Source organism: Bos mutus, chromosome 5 (assembly GCF_027580195.1).
Source record: "Bos mutus isolate GX-2022 chromosome 5, NWIPB_WYAK_1.1, whole genome shotgun sequence".
NCBI lineage: Eukaryota > Metazoa > Chordata > Mammalia > Artiodactyla > Bovidae > Bos > Bos mutus.
Window position 1 is genome coordinate 45,772,170 of NC_091621.1, and position 16,546 is coordinate 45,788,715.

General features: G+C 41.9%; 1 protein-coding gene and 1 long non-coding RNA gene across 4 annotated transcripts in view; one reads left to right on the top strand and one right to left on the bottom strand.

Annotated features, from left to right (window-relative positions):
- Window positions 1-268: 268 nt before the first annotated feature.
- LOC138987941 (uncharacterized) lies at window positions 269-3,529 on the bottom strand. Its single transcript, XR_011464243.1, has 3 exons — window positions 3,357-3,529; window positions 2,572-2,763; window positions 269-404 (listed from the first exon to the last, which is right to left on the bottom strand). It is a non-coding gene; the product is annotated as an uncharacterized lncRNA (long non-coding RNA).
- The window catches only part of SP1 (Sp1 transcription factor), a 44,278-nt gene continuing 30,668 nt past the window's right edge, over window positions 2,937-16,546 (top strand). The window contains exons 1-3 of one of the 3 annotated variants that reach the window (XM_070370861.1): window positions 2,937-3,086; window positions 4,141-4,295; window positions 4,602-6,117. In XM_070370861.1, coding sequence (XP_070226962.1) covers window positions 3,080-3,086; window positions 4,141-4,295; window positions 4,602-6,117 — 1,678 coding nt within the window. In that variant the 5' untranslated portion in view covers window positions 2,937-3,079. Of the gene's footprint in view, window positions 3,087-3,762; window positions 4,049-4,140; window positions 4,296-4,601; window positions 6,118-16,546 lie in introns of those variants that run through there. The other 2 variants (XM_070370863.1, XM_070370862.1) reach the window with 2 other exon arrangements.

A 16,546-nucleotide genomic window follows, 5' to 3' on the forward strand; every position in this document is an offset into this window, starting at 1 on the left:
GTTTTAGTGGAAAACTTCAACAAAGAACAAAATGAAGGCTAAGAGTGTAGTAGACAGGGAAGGTGAGCCTGAATAGGTGCAGGGCAGACCGATGACCACACTGGAGTGTTAGCACTGAGTGCCTGTGTTCTTATGAGTGGTTTTGAATGAAGACAACCCTCAATCCACATGGCTTTTTTTAAACACAGTCATTAGGAGTTATTTAAATGATTTCACAAACAGTTATGAAGACAAACTTGAAACAAGTTTATTCATTTTTGTTGTTGTTGTTTAGTCGAAAGAAAATCTGTTCAGGTTTTCACAGATGAATTGGACAACATGTCCATTTGCTCTCAGAAACTGTTAATAAACAAGCTTATGTTGAGGACATCCCTCACAGGCCAGGTTCTGAATTCTGTCTCGTCCTGGAGAAGCAAAGAGAGTACTGTGTAAAGGAGTGTGGCTCTTGAACTTCTGGGTCTAAAGCTAGGTCTTTTTTATCATTACCTGGAATAAAACCAAACCCTAGTTCCCATTTTTGGCTTAGACCAGCTTAGAACTATTGGGAAAAAAAAAAAAAAAGCTTTGAAACTAAACAAAACAGTCATAATTTAAAGTACTGGAGAAGAGCATGACAATTTCTTACATTGGTTGAAAGGATTAAATTAGAAATGTTCAGAGGACTGCGCCACAGTTTTAGTTCCTCCTCCCTCCACCCGCCTCAGCAAGTTTGGGTGTGGTCTTTTGCTAAATACACTAAACAGCTGTTGGAATCTCCAGAGCTTGGTTTACAAAGATGAGCAATGCAGCTTCTTCCCTCCAGGAAGTTTCTTTCCTTCTGGAAGTTTCTTCTCTCAAGTTTCTTCCTTTAGTGCTTCTTAAACTGTGATTTAGGGACTAATCACCTGAAAGAGTTGTGTTCTCTTGTCCCTCTCCAGAGACTATCATTTACTAGGCCTAAGATGAGGTCTAGGAATCTACCTTTTTTTAAAAAAGCAGTCCAGAGGATACAGATAAAGATTCCCTGATATTCTATTTTGAGAAACTTTGACTTAGAGATGCTAGTAATAGAAATGTAATGCGATGTTTTGTAATAAAGTTATAAAAGAAGATGATACCATGTAAGCTCTCCAGGAAGTACCTGCAGGATTTTTTTTTTAAGAGCTAGAAGGAAACAAAAAGCTTTTCTTAAAAAAAAAAAGTTTATTAAGCCCATTTTAAAAATTAAGCTCAATTTTATAAATGGTTATACAGGCATTATTCATTTAAGAACTTATAGACTTTCGGTGGGATTATTCTGAGTTGAAATTTGGCACAACTCATTAGCTTTGTGATCTTTGGGAAGTTACTTCCTAGCATCAATTTCTTAACTTAAAAAATACTTACTAATATCTCAACGTACAAAATACTTACTAATAGCCTCTAATACTTACTAATAACTTCCTCATGAGAATGACATTAGGAATGCAAGATACCTAGCTGATCTAGGCACTTAACTGTAGGCTTTTACCTTCTGGCCTTGCCCAGAGAAACATGAAACCTCAGTTTCGGGGAATCCAGACTTTAAAACATGACAGTATCAAGTGCTTAACTGTAGATAATGAAGTGACAACATATAACATACAAGTGAAAAAAGATATGACCTTGTCACGTTATTGACAAGTCACCCAGGCAGCTACCACAAAAACTAGGATAAAGGCAAGGCAGAATGGGAGGCCAGAAATTCAGGAAAAATCCTTTTATGCACTTGCAAAAAGCAAGAACTTTATTTTGCTACTTTGCTTACAGCGTATTTACAATTAAGGGGGCAGCGGCAGCGGAAAGTGGCTTATAGCATCTTGATTATGGGAGGTTCTCCAACATAATTTAGCTTCAAATGCAAGCTCTTGAAAAGTTAACCCGCCTTAAGTAGCCAGCACCAGACAAATTGGGAGAATTTAATAAAATGGCGTTTGCTGGAGTCTCACAAAGACCTCGCAAATCGGTCAGCGCGTTAACTGGCTGTGTGAGAACTCTCACCAGAGCTCTTGCGCCTGTACCCACAGGGCTTACACCACATTCAGAGGCATCCGCCTGCCTCTCCGCCCACCCCTAAAGGGGTGAGACTCGAGAACTACTTTTAAGAGCGGTTAAATTAAGACTCAAACGAGCCTTGGTGTCAAAGCAGAACTTTGCGCCGAGTGGCTCGGCCTGACACTTGTTGAGCTGCACGGTTCAGCTGAAGCGTTGCTACCTAATCACTGTAAAGACGTCCCCAGAGGAGGGCCAAAATGGCGACGGACTCCTCTTGGCACAGCCCTGTTCCCTCCCGGCTCTGGTAACGCCCATCGGCCAAGTGGAGGCGGTGGCTGACTTTCCCCCCAGCCACCTCATTGGACCGAACGACTGAGGCAGAGGCCAATTCTCCTCTGCCCACTCCAGGTTCTTGCCCTCAGAGCTCACGCGGCGCTCAATTGGCTTTTATACACGTCAATTTGCGTCCTATCGCGTCTCTTTTCAGTGTTAATCCAATCATAACTTTCCTGGCTGCCCGCCTGATTTCTGATTGGTTTTGATCTGCTTCATCCTATCCCATTCCTGTCTACTTCTTACCTCCTCCCACTAGGACTTTGCCCAGGCACGTCCAAGCTTCTGGTTGGCTGTTGTTCTGTCATTCCAATGAAAGCTCTTCCAATCCCTACTACTCACGGAGCCCGCCTGGCAGTTGACTGGCTTCTTCCCCAAGCCCATCATCTTTAGTTCCTGCCCACCTTCACTTCCTGCCTCTTTCATTGGCCTCTAAAACTGAGAGGCAGATCTTTTGGGGCGGACACCACGCACGCAACTTTGTCTTACACGCCTTAGAGAGCAAGCGAGCCTTAGCATTGGGCAATCTGCCCGTCTTTCTTCTGCAAGTCCCTCCTTTCTCCCTCCCTCATTGGGCGGGGCAGCAGTAAAGGGGCGGGGCCTAGGCCGGGCTTGTGGCGCGCTGCTCCCTCCTCCTTACCCCCCCCTCCCTGTCCGGTCCGGGTTCGCTTGCCTCGTCAGCGTCCGCGTTTTTCCTGGCCCCCCCCAACCCCCCCGGACAGGACCCCCTTGAGCTCGTCCCTCAGCTGCTACCATGAGCGGTAAGGATGAGTCCACTCCAAGCTTAGGGGTGGGAGGGGAGTGAGGGGGCGCGCGCGAGGGCCGACCGGGCGGTCCCCGCCGTGAGGGGGGGCGGGCGGGAGGCGGCGGCGGCGGCCTTGGTCCCGCCCGGGGCGGAGGGAAGGGAGGGAGAAGGGGCAGTGGCGGGGCCTCCGAGGAGGAGGAGGGGGATGGGCCACCCGCCCCGGGGGAGGGGGCAGCGTGGCCTCGCCCGCCCCCTGCCCGCCCCGGCCACGGGGGACGGGCCTTACCCCCCACTACTCGGCTGCCCGCCTGAGGCTCCTCCTGCCGGGGGCTGGAGCCGCGGGGGCGGCCCGAGCAGAGCAGGCCCCGCCCGGGCCAACCGCCTCCCTGGTCCGCCCTCTGGTCGCCGCCGGCCCCAAGGCCCTCCTCCCTTCCCCCCCTGCCGTAGATTACCCCTCCCCCCGTAAATTACCCCTCCCCCCTACCGTCCCGCCCTTTCCACGCCCCACACCCCGAAACCGCCCTTTCCCTCTAGGGCCCGCCCTCTAGCCGCCCCGAATCGCTTGATTTCTAACCCCTGGACCTCTTTAGCCCCTTATTAATATTTATAAATGTTTCCCCACTCAAACTTTTTATCTGTTCTTTTCCCCTTTCTCCTTTCCTCTTGTTACTTTTTACACTTGAGATTTTCTCTTTCTCCATTTCCTTTGACCCTAGTTTTTAGCAAACTTTCCATTCACCCACATGTTTTATGCCTTATCTATCCTTTTTTTCCCCCAGGTTCCTTTTTCAACATGCCCACCGACCCTCGTATTTCCTGTACCAAAGGCACCTTTTCAGTGTTTTCTGACTTTAATTTTGTGCAAGGGAGAATTGAGGTCCGGTTTTGGCATCACTGAGCCTAGATCACATCCTACTGGTCTGCAACTGTTCCTTCTCCCCGAATCGTTTTTTTAATACTGGCGCCTTTCACCTTCCTGTTAGTCATTTGTTTCATCACAGCCTCTTTTACCCTTTCTCACTTGACCTTTTGCTTTCTCCAATTTTAAGTTATTTTAAAATTATTTTTAGACCAAGATCACTCCATGGATGAAATGACAGCAGTGGTGAAGATTGAAAAAGGAGTTGGTGGCAATAACGGGGGCAATGGAAATGGTAGTGGTGCCTTTTCTCAGGCTCGAAGCAGCAGCGCAGGCAGTAGCAGCAGCAGCGGAGGAGGAGGGCAGGTAAGTGATGATCCTGACAGAATGGGGAAGGTGCTGAGAGGCTGTAAATATCCTTAGATGACTGTCTTTTTACAAAAAAAATTTTTGGGGAAGGGCTAAACCATTTTCTAGATAGGGAAGTAAGCACAGCTAGACAAGTGACTTGGAGATCCCCCTGAATGAGAGTTTCAACAGTATAGATAGATCCAACTTTTTGTTTGGTTGGGTTTTTCTTTTTTTTCCCCTTTTGCACTGTTACACTGCCCCCTGGTCTGGCAAATGGGTATCACTAAAGTAACTCCTTTCCTCTCCCTTATTTCTGGCCAGGAATCCCAGCCATCCCCTTTGGCTCTGCTGGCAGCAACTTGCAGCAGAATTGAGTCACCCAATGAAAACAGCAACAACTCCCAGGGCCCAAGCCAGTCAGGGGGCACAGGTGAGCTTGACCTCACAGCCACACAACTTTCCCAGGGTGCCAATGGCTGGCAGATCATCTCTTCCTCCTCTGGGGCTACCCCTACCTCGAAGGAACAGAGTGGCAGCAGTACCAACGGCAACAATGGCAGTGAGTCTTCCAAGAATCGCACGGTCTCCGGTGGGCAGTATGTTGTGGCTGCCACTTCCAACCTTCAGAACCAGCAAGTCCTGACCGGACTACCTGGAGTGATGCCTAATATTCAGTATCAAGTAATCCCACAGTTCCAGACCGTTGATGGGCAACAGCTGCAGTTTGCTGCCACTGGGGCCCAAGTGCAGCAGGATGGTTCAGGTCAGATACAGATCATACCAGGTGCAAACCAACAGATCATCACAAACCGAGGAAGTGGAGGCAACATCATTGCTGCTATGCCAAACCTACTCCAGCAGGCTGTCCCCCTTCAAGGCCTGGCTAATAATGTACTCTCAGGACAGACTCAGTATGTGACCAACGTACCAGTGGCCCTGAATGGGAATATTACCTTGCTGCCTGTCAACAGCGTTTCTGCAGCTACCTTGACTCCTAGCTCTCAGGCAGTCACGATCAGCAGCTCTGGGTCCCAGGAGAGTGGCTCACAGCCTGTCACCTCAGGGACTGCCATCAGTTCTGCCAGTTTGGTATCTTCACAAGCCAGTTCCAGCTCCTTTTTCACCAATGCCAATAGCTACTCAACAACTACTACCACCAGCAACATGGGAATTATGAACTTTACCACCAGCGGATCAGCAGGGACCAGCTCTCAGAGCCAGACACCCCAGAGGGTCAGCGGGCTGCAGGGATCTGATACTCTGAACATCCAGCAGAACCAGACATCTGGAGGTTCACTGCAAGCAAGTCAACAAAAAGAGGGAGAGCAAAACCAGCAGACACAGCAACAACAACAAATTCTCATCCAGCCTCAGCTGGTTCAAGGGGGACAGGCCCTTCAGGCCCTCCAAGCCGCCCCATTGTCAGGGCAGACCTTTACAACTCAAGCTATCACCCAGGAAACCCTCCAGAACCTTCAGCTTCAGGCTGTTCCAAACTCTGGCCCCATCATCATCCGGACACCAACAGTGGGGCCCAATGGACAGGTCAGCTGGCAGACTCTTCAGCTGCAGAACCTCCAAGTTCAGAACCCACAAGCCCAGACAATCACCTTGGCCCCAATGCAGGGTGTTTCTTTGGGGCAGACCAGCAGCAGCAGTACCACCCTTACACCTATTGCCTCAGCTGCCTCCATCCCTGCCGGCACAGTCACTGTGAATGCTGCTCAGCTCTCCTCCATGCCTGGCCTCCAGACCATTAACCTCAGTGCATTGGGTGCTTCAGGAATCCAGGTGCACCAGCTTCCAAGCCTGCCCTTGGCGATAGCAAATGCCTCAGGTGAGACTTGAGATCTTTTGCATTTATCTCTAGAGCTACTTAGCATCTCAGCTGAAACCATTGAGTCTAAAGAAGAGGGAGTAGAATCTTTTGAGGGCAGTACTTCTGAGGGCTAGTCAGTTAGAGAAGTAGCAATGATTCTAAGTCATTTGGAGCTGACTTAATAAAACTTTTTCCTCTTCAGTTACTCTGTCCAGAAAGGAGCATCTCTGGGCAGTGTCTTTGGGGTCTCTGTACATTCAGTGCCTGGTACTACAGTACAAGAGTGGGCAAACTTTTTCTGTAAAGGGCCAGATAGTAAATAGTTTAGGCCTTATGGGCCACATAAGTTCTCAATTACGTGTACTTTTTTGTTTTTGCAACCTTTTAAAAATATAAAATATTCTTACCTTAAGGGCCTTATTTGGCTTGAGGGTTCTTCTCTGCAGACAGGAATGGATTATAAACTTATCTGTAGGGCAGTTATTAAATCATCAGATATTTGTCACAAACTGTAAGCAGGGGAAAACTGATGGATTCCAAAGGACTTCAACAAAATAAGTTCCCTGGTTAATCTTTTAGTTAACCAGAAGAGCCTACCCTTTGAGGTTTAATTTTTTCAACTCCTACTTAGCTTGAAAGTATTAATGTGTATTTTTAATAAGCTTCCTAGGTGATTTTCTTTTGTTTTGTTTCTTAAGCCTCCTAGGTAGTGATTCTAATACTTTCTAGATTAGAGAGCCACTTTCTAGACTGCTTTGAAAGTAGCGTATGGTTGAAAGGTGGAAGAGAACAGAAGTGGGGCACAGAGTGGAGTGGGGAGATGGAGTTGAAAGGAATTAGAAGTAAGGACTTTGAGGGGGAAAGAGAATTGTCAAGGAAGGAGGTGTATATATTGGAATGTATGTTGAATCAGTTGACACTATTCAGTCATATATTTTGAACTATATTTTACTAGTATTGGTTAATTTGAAATTTAAAACCTGTTTAAAACTGTAAGAATTTATTTAGAGTTTATCATTTTAAATTTCATGGTGATACTAATCTTTAATGATCATGGTGATAGAACTAATCTTGAATGAAGCACATTAGGATACATAGGCATCTTTATATTCTGGGATGATATATAGAAATTATGAGAAGTAGTTTAATACCACTGAACTTCTACTTCTGTTGGTGTATCTGTGGATTTGTTAATTGTTTACTTTTATTATAGAGTTCTTATTCTGTTTAGATTGGCTCTTATGTAAGAGAGGGTAACAAATAGGCAACCATATTTCCTGCCTCCTGCAGTTGAGGAAAATCTGTGGTGGGGAGGTCTGCTCAAGTTCACCACTTGTATGTTTAAAATTACTACATTTTGAGCCTTAACAGACAGAAATTTTCTTAGTGAATTGGAGATCTTAAAATAGAAGCTTAGAGCTGAAAGAGACCTTAGGAATCATCTCATACGCCTGCCTTATTTTCCAGATAAGGACTTTGAGATACTGGGAAGCACATACGTTATGAGACTACTTGCTGTTCTAGTCTGGAGCATTCATTACCTATTAATTTTAACTTGGGACATCCTTTAAATTGTTAAAAATCTTTTGGAAAAGATATCTTTTGTTACTTTGAAATTTAAGGCTATAGAGCTGGCAAGTGTTTATAGGCCAAAAATTATGTGAGTAGAAATGGGAAAAGTTTAATAAAAACTGAACCTAACAGCTTGGAAAATTAGACACTTTCTGGGTAATCTACGTTTGTGTGTTTGTTTTCTCTTTGCCCTTAAGTTATTGAGATTGTTGTAGATAGTATTAATTTGGATCCTTGCAATGTGTAAACGGTTTATAACTGGAGCTCTAAGGAACAGTTATGAGACACTTTCATTGCTAAATCATGGTCTGGGGAAGTCTGCCATTTACTTTGTCATAGAATAGGGCTACCTTCCTAGCTGTTATTGATGGTCTCTGAGCTCTAGAAAACACATGTCTTTTTAAGATAGTAACAGCTTGACATTCACTAAGAAGAGAATGAAGCTCTGAAAGGCCATTTTGTGAGAGTTGAGATTGCTTTATTCATAGTGGTTTTTGAAGATACGTGTTTCCTCCTTTCTGGTTAGTCATAGTTGTGCAACGTTTTTTCCCCTTCAATTGATCTGACTTCAGCCTTAATGAAAGATAATGCAGTCGTTTCCTGGAAGCTTAGTGCTCTTTAGCTGTTGCCTGGCTGCTACAAAGTCTCTCATTTTACCTGTTTTTCTGGTATACAGTTATTTTATTAGAAAAACTCAGCCTCTTGGCAGTATGATGTAGTGGAAAGAGCCATGAATATGAATTCATGTTGTAAGATAGGTAAGTAGATAGCATTCTGTAAAGGGAAACATTATTTTTAAATGGTTGTGGAAGACTGCAGCTTCTATGTCACTTAATAGATTTAGTCTTTTTGGGGCCCTACCACGTGGCTTCTTGTAGGATCCTAGTTCCCTAAATAGGGATTGAACCCTTACATCCCCACCCCCCACCTCTAGCAGTGAAATGGAAGAGTCCCAGCCCCTGGACTGCCAGGGAATTTCCACATTTATTGTTTTTAAAAGTCATCTTTTAAAACTTTTCTAAGTTCTCTTGTTGACTTTTATTATGTTTATTTGTTTACTTGAATATACAGGCAAAGGCACAAACTTAGACCCCAAATCAGTCGCCCATCTTAGTGTTCCTGTTTTCAGTTCTGCCGCTGGTGGGTGATAGTGAAGAAGGGACCACTCAGTAACGTGGGGATCTTTTGGCTCTTAGTTCTTGTTATTTTTTAAGTGAGCAGCTTTTCCTTTTTTTTTTTTTAACTAACACCCTGTCCCCTTTATTCTTTTATCAACACTCTTTCCTCTCATTTGGTAGTTACACGCTCTGATCTCGGTTCTGGGTTGTTTTGTTTTTTAAGCTTCAAGCTTCAGATTTTTTTCTCAGCCCCGGCTAAGTTCAAAAAACTCTTCCCCAAGGTTGAGGAGGGGCCAGTTTTGAAAGACTTAGTTTGGATGACTTCGTGGGAGTTCTGCCTAATAAAGAGTGCGGGACTGGGCTTTGGCAAGAGAATAAAACATATTTCCTTGATGGCTATAATTCACTCATGAAGCAAATTTCAGACACTAAAAATAAAAATTTCACATCTGCTTAGTTTTATTGGGGTCGGGAAAATGTCTCCTCTTAGAAGTTAAGTTGAATGCGATACCAGAGTTGGTTTGCCAACAGTGTCGCTAAACTTGGGGTCAGATTGCTGAGACCTATTTTGTTAACAGAACAAAATAGTTCATTTGAACATGAGTGTTAAGTAGGTTTAGTTGGTTTAAATGTGTCCAGAATTATCATTCTAGTTAGTGCAAAGGGTCATACAAGAGAATTTTCTATTTTAAAATAATATACTTTTATTGACTATAACATCGTGTTTCAGCATCATTTGCTTTCTTTAGTGTGATTTTATAAGTGTAATTTAAATGAGTTCAGTGTAAGTAGAAAAGATCTCCTTTAAAATCTAGGTGCCTTGATTGATTTGGAAAGACTGAGAAGACAGTCTTGAGACTTTTTCAGTTGCTCCTATTTATTTATTCTAGTGGCTTTCTGTCAGTGACGTCATTGTTAAATCACACTGCATTGTGTAATGTGGTCCTTTTAGTTCTTAATTAAATAACAAGAGCACAAGGGTGCCTAGTGTTTTGGAAAAATTTAGTATCTGTTCTATTCTCAGATCTCCCTTTCCCTTTAATTATTCTACATTGTAAAGTAGCATATAAATGTTGGCACTAAAAATGTAGTTCTGCTCATTTCTTGGTTCTAATTGTTTTGTTTTCCCTCGAAAATATTTTAAATGTAAGAGGAACACCTGTAGAAAGGCTGTATTACATAATATTTTGTAAGTTACTGATTGGATAAACATTAATAGATAATAGTTGAAATTTTTCAGTTTGCCGTTTAATTGAAAAACAAGCGTATTTTTCATATTTCTTATGGAAGGTATGTCAAAATAAGCAGGGTGACAATATACAGCCTTGACATACTCCTTTTCCTGTTTGGAACCAGTCTGTTGTTCCATGTCCATTTCTAACTGTTGCTTCCTGACCTCCATACAGATTTCTCAAGAGGCAGGTCAGGTGGTTTGGTATTCCCATCTCGTTCAGAATTTTCCACAGTTTATTGTGATCCACACAGTCAAAAGCTTTGGCATAGTCAATAAAGCAGAAATAGATGTTTTTCTGGAACTCTCTTGCTTTTTCCATGACCAGCGGATGTTGGCAATTTGATCTCTGGTTCCTCTGCCTTTTCGAAAACCAGCTTGAACATCAGGAAGTTCATGGTTCACATATTGCTGAAGCCTGGCTTGGAGAATTTTGAGCATTACTTTACTAGCGTGTGAGATGAGTGCAATTGTGCGGTAGTTTGAGCATTCTTTGGCATTGCCTTTCTTTGGGATTGGAATGAAAACTGAGCTTTTCCAGTCCTGTGGCCACTGCTGAGTTTTCCAAATTTGCTGGCATATTGAGTGCAACACTTTCACAGCATCATCTTTCAGGATTTGGAATAGCTCAACTGGAATTCCATCACCTCCACTAGCTTTGTTTGTAGTGATGCTTTCTAAGGCCCACTTGACTTCACATTCCAGGATGTCTGGCTCTAGGTCAGTGATCATACCATCGTGATTATTTGGGTCGTGAAGATCTTTTTTGTACAGTTCTTCTGTGTATTCTTACCACCTTTTCTTAATATCTTCTGCTTCTGTTAGGTCCATACCATTTCTGTCCTTTATGGAGCCCATCTTTGCATGAAATGTTCCCTTGGTATCTCTCATTTTCTTGAAGAGATCTCTAGTCTTTCCCATTCTTTTGTTTTTCTCTATTTGCATTGATCTCTGAGGAAGGCTTTCTTTTCTCTTCTTGCTATTCTTTGGAACTCTGCATTCAGATGCTTATATCTTCCTTTTCTCCTTTGCTTTTCGCTTCTCTTCCTTTCACAGCTATTTGTAAGGCCTTCCCAGATGGCCATTTTGCTTTTTTGCATTTCTTTTCCATGGGGATGGTCTTGATCCCTGTCTCCTGTATGGATGTGAGAGTTGGACTGTGAAGAAAGCTGAGCGCCGAAGAATTGATGCTTTTGTACTGTGGTGTTGGAGAAGACTCTTGAAGAGTCCCTTGGACTGCAAGGAGATCCAGCCAGTCCATTCTAAAGGAGATCAGTTCTGGGTGTTCTTTGGAAGGACTGTTGGTAAAGCTGAAACTCAGCACTTTGGCCACCTCATGCGAAGAGTTGACTCATTGGAAAAGACTCTGATGCTGGGAGGGATTAGGGGCAGGAGGAGAAGGGGCCGACAGAGGATGAGATGGCCGGATGGCATCACCGACTCGATGGACCTGAGTCTGAGTGAACTTCGGGAGTTGGTGATGGGCAGGGAGGCCTGGTGTGCTGCAATTCATGGGGTTGCAAAGAGTCGGACACGACTGAGCAACTGAACTGAACTGATGTCAAAATAGTATTATCCCTAACATTTAACATTATTATATTAGATCTGTAGCGCTGAAGCATTATTTAAAAGGTATATGTCCACACTGTGACTACATTGTTAATGCCATGCTAGGTTTTAAGAATTGGTCCCTTTAGAAGACCCTGAAAAAGTTTCTGAAGAAAGTTTTTTCCTTCAGAGTTGGTTGTAAATCTGGACTATAATTTGAATTTGTACTTCTGCTCCAGTGCTTTTTAAGCTCTGGCAATATTACTTGTTTCACAAGTTTGGGTGTACCTATCTGATTTACTCTGAATCTTTCTCACCCTATACCTGTATACAAAATGAATAATTTAACGTGTACAAAATAAGTAATTTAACGATTTCGAAGAAGGGGTTAAAATATAAAATACCCAGGTCAAGACAAAGACGTGCCCTTTATGAGATGAGAGAATCAGTTAAAAATCTGCATGTCTGCAGGAATTCCCTGGAGGTCCAGTGGTTGGTACCCAGGGCCTTCACTGCTGTGGGCCTGTGTTCAATCACTGGTCGTGCTTCGAGGTGCAGCCAAACCAAAACAAAAGCAAAGCAAAAAAAATCTACATTTCTGAGAAAAAAAATTTTAATGGTTTTCATAGTAAATCAAATGTCTGCTGCAAGTAATCCAGATAAGGTAAAATGCTATTGAGATGGAGCTTTTCAGATTATTCCATGTGTTCTTCATTAACTTGACACTGTTTGGATTGCTTAGAAGTTATAGCTCTTTGCAAACATATTGTAATTAAACCGAACTCTCCATGTTAATAGCAGTTAAACTTGAAGATGGCTGGACTTGGAAACCCTCATCCCCTCCAGTACTCTCCTTCTGACAACCTAAGGTGTAGAAAGACTCAGTGACTTGTCAGAGGTCATTGACAAAATTTACAGTGACAGGTCTTTTGACTTCAGATCAGTATCATTTCCACTACACCACTGCTCTCTCGTAGAAAAATGGATTTGTTTTTTGACCCAATTCAGTTATTTTGAAGAGTTAAATTTGTAACTTAAGACAAAAAATAGGAAAAAAAAAAGAAGCAAAAAGCATGGTTAAATCAACAGCCTTTTTATAAACATTGTTATGGATCAGAATTGTTATAACAAGATCTATTAATTTGAATTTATTTAATCTGTAATTAAATGTAATGTAAATAATCAACGATATGAGTACATTAAGGAAGGAAGGAGCAAGATGGTAAAAGAGAAGTCAGAGATTTTCATAATCAGTTGTTTGAAAGCATGAAGGTCCTCTGTGTTATATTGGCGTGAGAGTATTATTCTGGCGCCTCAGTAAAGAATATGCCTGCAATGGGGGAACCCTGCGTTCGATCGCTGGGTTGGGAAGATCCTCTGGAGGAGGGCATGGCGACCCATTCCAGTATTCTTGCCTGGAGAATCTCCATGGACAGAGGATCCCAGCGGCCTGCAGTCCATTGGGTCACAGAGTCGAACACGACTGAGCGACTAAGCACAGCACAGCACATTACCCAACCCTCCTTTTTTTTTCCCCCTACTAGGAAGATGTGATATGTTTCCCTGATTGTTCCTAATTTTTTCCTTGATGGACTTGAGACATTTTTATAGCAAACTTTCTCCTTATTGTCCCTACTATTTTCCATTTTATTCTGAAAATTTCCTTTCGGTGCCTTCCTTCTACTCCCATATTTCTGATTAAATAGTGTATGTATATCTCTTGATATACTAGGGGATATGGTTTAACAACCTTTTTTTAAAAAAAATTATGTATTTTGAGCTGGGCTGGTTGCTGTGCGTGGGGTTTCTCTAGTTGCGGCAAGTGGGGCTACTCAAGTTGCTGTGTGCAGGCTTATTGTGGTGACTTCTCTTGTTTGTTGCAGAGCGTGTGCTCTAGGGTTCGGGGCTCAGTAGTTGTGGTGCGTGGTCTTAGTGGCCCCTCAGCATGTGGGATCTAGTTCCCCAAGAGATTGAACCCATGTCCCCTGTGTTGGCAGGCAGATTCTTAACTACTGGACCACCAGCGAAGTCCTAAAAAAACCTTTGAGAAACTGTATTAGGGCCTGATTTTGTCCAGGCCCTAGATAGACAATGCATAATATTTCTCACTGGTGATACATCTGAAAGTAATCTGCTTAGGATTCTTTGGCAGTTTCTTGCACTTGTGAAGGAAAATGTACTTTAAATGTATATAGACCACTTGTCTTTTTTTTTTTTTTTTTTTGAATCTTTATTCATCCCATTTGTATTAATGAAGGTAAAAAGCCTGTAACTCTGGAAACTATTTGAAAATTTTTTATATCGTCAAGAAATGTTTTTCTTTTGGGATTCTTTTAAAAGATTATCTGTTGGCATTATTATGTTTTGAATGGCCTCCTTATTTATTCTTAAATGCTGTTAAGAAATGCAATAATACTCACGGTTCAGTTAACTTACATAGGCATTTACTGAACACCAGTGTACTTAGTAATATAACTGCTCCCTACAAGGCTTAAGAATTAGATGCAAAAGTGTTAAGTGGAAGTGGGTTCTAATTTTTGATGCCTCTTTCATAGATAAGTTTATTGAAATTTATTGAGCATTTATTGTATATCAAATGTGTATAGGCTCTTGGAATTCATTGAAACAGATGATGTTGTCTCTTGCCTTCTTGGAGCTCCAGTTCCTGTTGTGCTATAGTTACCTACACTTAATGCATTTTAGGGGGGACCAGTTCAGAATCCACCTGGAATGTGGGAGACCTGGGTTTGATCCCTGGGTTGGGAAGATCCCCTGGAGAAGCAGGGGATCCTACTGGAGTGGTGACCCACTCCAATATTCTTGCCTGACAGTGGAGGCTGGTGGGCTGCAGTTGTTGGGATTGCAAAGAGTTAGATATGACTGAACAACTAACCATACAAACAGTTTTCACAACTAATCCTGAGAGTTACAGCAAAATATATGAGATAATAGGGCCCCACAGTATTTTGGATTTAAATTAGTCTTCTTGTCCTGTGTCATGTATTGTCAGGTTGTTAATTTTTAATTAAAAATGTTGTCCTGCCCTTTAAATACTTTAACTGTTTTTACCTATAATTTTGGCTCAAGTTTGTAAAAACAGATGCATGGCAAGAGGGAAGAGATTTGTATAAATTTTTTGATGTACTTAATGATGTTTTTCTTTGGTCACTATTAAATCCCTGGCATTTATGTAGTTTCAGGGGAAAATTGTTTAAAATGAAAGAATATGCAAGGCAATGTAATTTTTTTTTTAACTGATTTTTTTTTTCTTATTTATTTGTTTGTGTCAGATCTTAGTTGAGTCATGTGGGTGGGATCTTTCGTTGAGGCGCATAGACTCTCTAATTGTGGTGCTCGGGCTCAGTAGATGTGGCAGATGGGCTCTGTCATTGCAGTGCTTGGGATCATTGCTCTGTGGCATGTGGGATCTTAGTTCCCCAGCCAGGGATCAGATCCATTTTCCTTGAGTTGCAAGGCAGATTCTTAACTACTGGACCACCAGGGAAGTCCCTAAGTAATTATTTTTAGGGAAAAAACCATGTAACATAAAATTTACCATCTTAACCCTTTTTTAAGTGAACAGGTCAGTAGTGGTAGGTATATTCAGGTTGTTATGCAACAGATTTCCAAAACTGTTTCATCTTACAAAATTGATACACAGTCTATACCTCTTAAGATCTTTATTTCCCCTTCTTTCCCAGACCTTTGCAGTCATTATTCTACTTTGTATTTCAATGAATTTGACTACTTTAGGTATACCATACAAGTGGAATCATACAGTATTTGTCTTTTTACAACAAGCTTATTTCATTTAGCATAATGTCTTCTAAGCTCATCCATATTGCAGCATGTGACAGGATTTCCTTCCTTTTTAAAAAATTCACTTATTTATCTATTAATATTTATTTATTTGGCTATTCCAGGTCTTCATTGGAGCACATGATATCTTTAGTTATAGTATGTGAGCTCTTAGTCACAGCACAGAGGATCTAGTTTCCTGACCAGGGATTGAACCTGGGCCCCCTTCAGTGGAAGCAGAGTCTTAACTTCTGGACCTCTTGGTACTTTTAAAGATAAATCATGCTTAGGTAACTGGTAATTGCTTACCTTCTTATTTTGATTCCTTATACACAAATGACCACAGAAAGCAAAGATGGCTTGTTGCTGGCAAGCATTTCCCTTTTTGGAATTGATTCATTGACCCCTCTGAGCCCCAGAAAATGACAAATTGTCCTTTTATCCCATATTGGATATCCTCCTCTTTAGTTCATATAGAGGTTTAGGAAATTGTAGCATGGCCAGGTATCTTGGTGTAATTAATCTTTTAGTCAAATACCTGATCAGAGCTATCTTAATAAAAGCACTAATATATGATCACATTGTATTATTTTTAACTGAAATGTGAAATTCAGATGCATCCAGACTTTAATTACTAATAGGTCTTTGATTTATTCCTGAAAACATCATGATGACTAATTAAAGTCTTAAAATTTTATTAGAATAACTGGGATGGAGGTATTATAAAATATTATTTTATTACATTATCCAGATGTGTCTTACCATTAAAATTTAAGAACTAGGCATTTAAACTTTTAAGAAATAGGCACATGCAATAGAGATTATATGAAATAGGCACCTTCATTTCCAGTACTACTTTCTTAGTATTGAAGATTATTACTCCATGGACTGTTTGGTTTTAATCATTGCTTTGCTTGCAAAGGAATTTGATGCTGTTTAAAGTGGTACTGAGGCTTCCCTGGTGGCTCAGTGGTAAAGAATCCACCTGACAATGTACTGGACATGGGTTCCATCCGTGATCCAAGGGGGATCCCACATGCTAAACTCATGCACCACAACTGTTGAGCCTGTGCTCTAGAGCCCAGGAGCCACAACTACTGAAGCCCACTTGCCCTGGAGCCTGTGCTATAATAAATAAATAAATAAATATTTATTAAATGAATAAATATTAAATAAATAA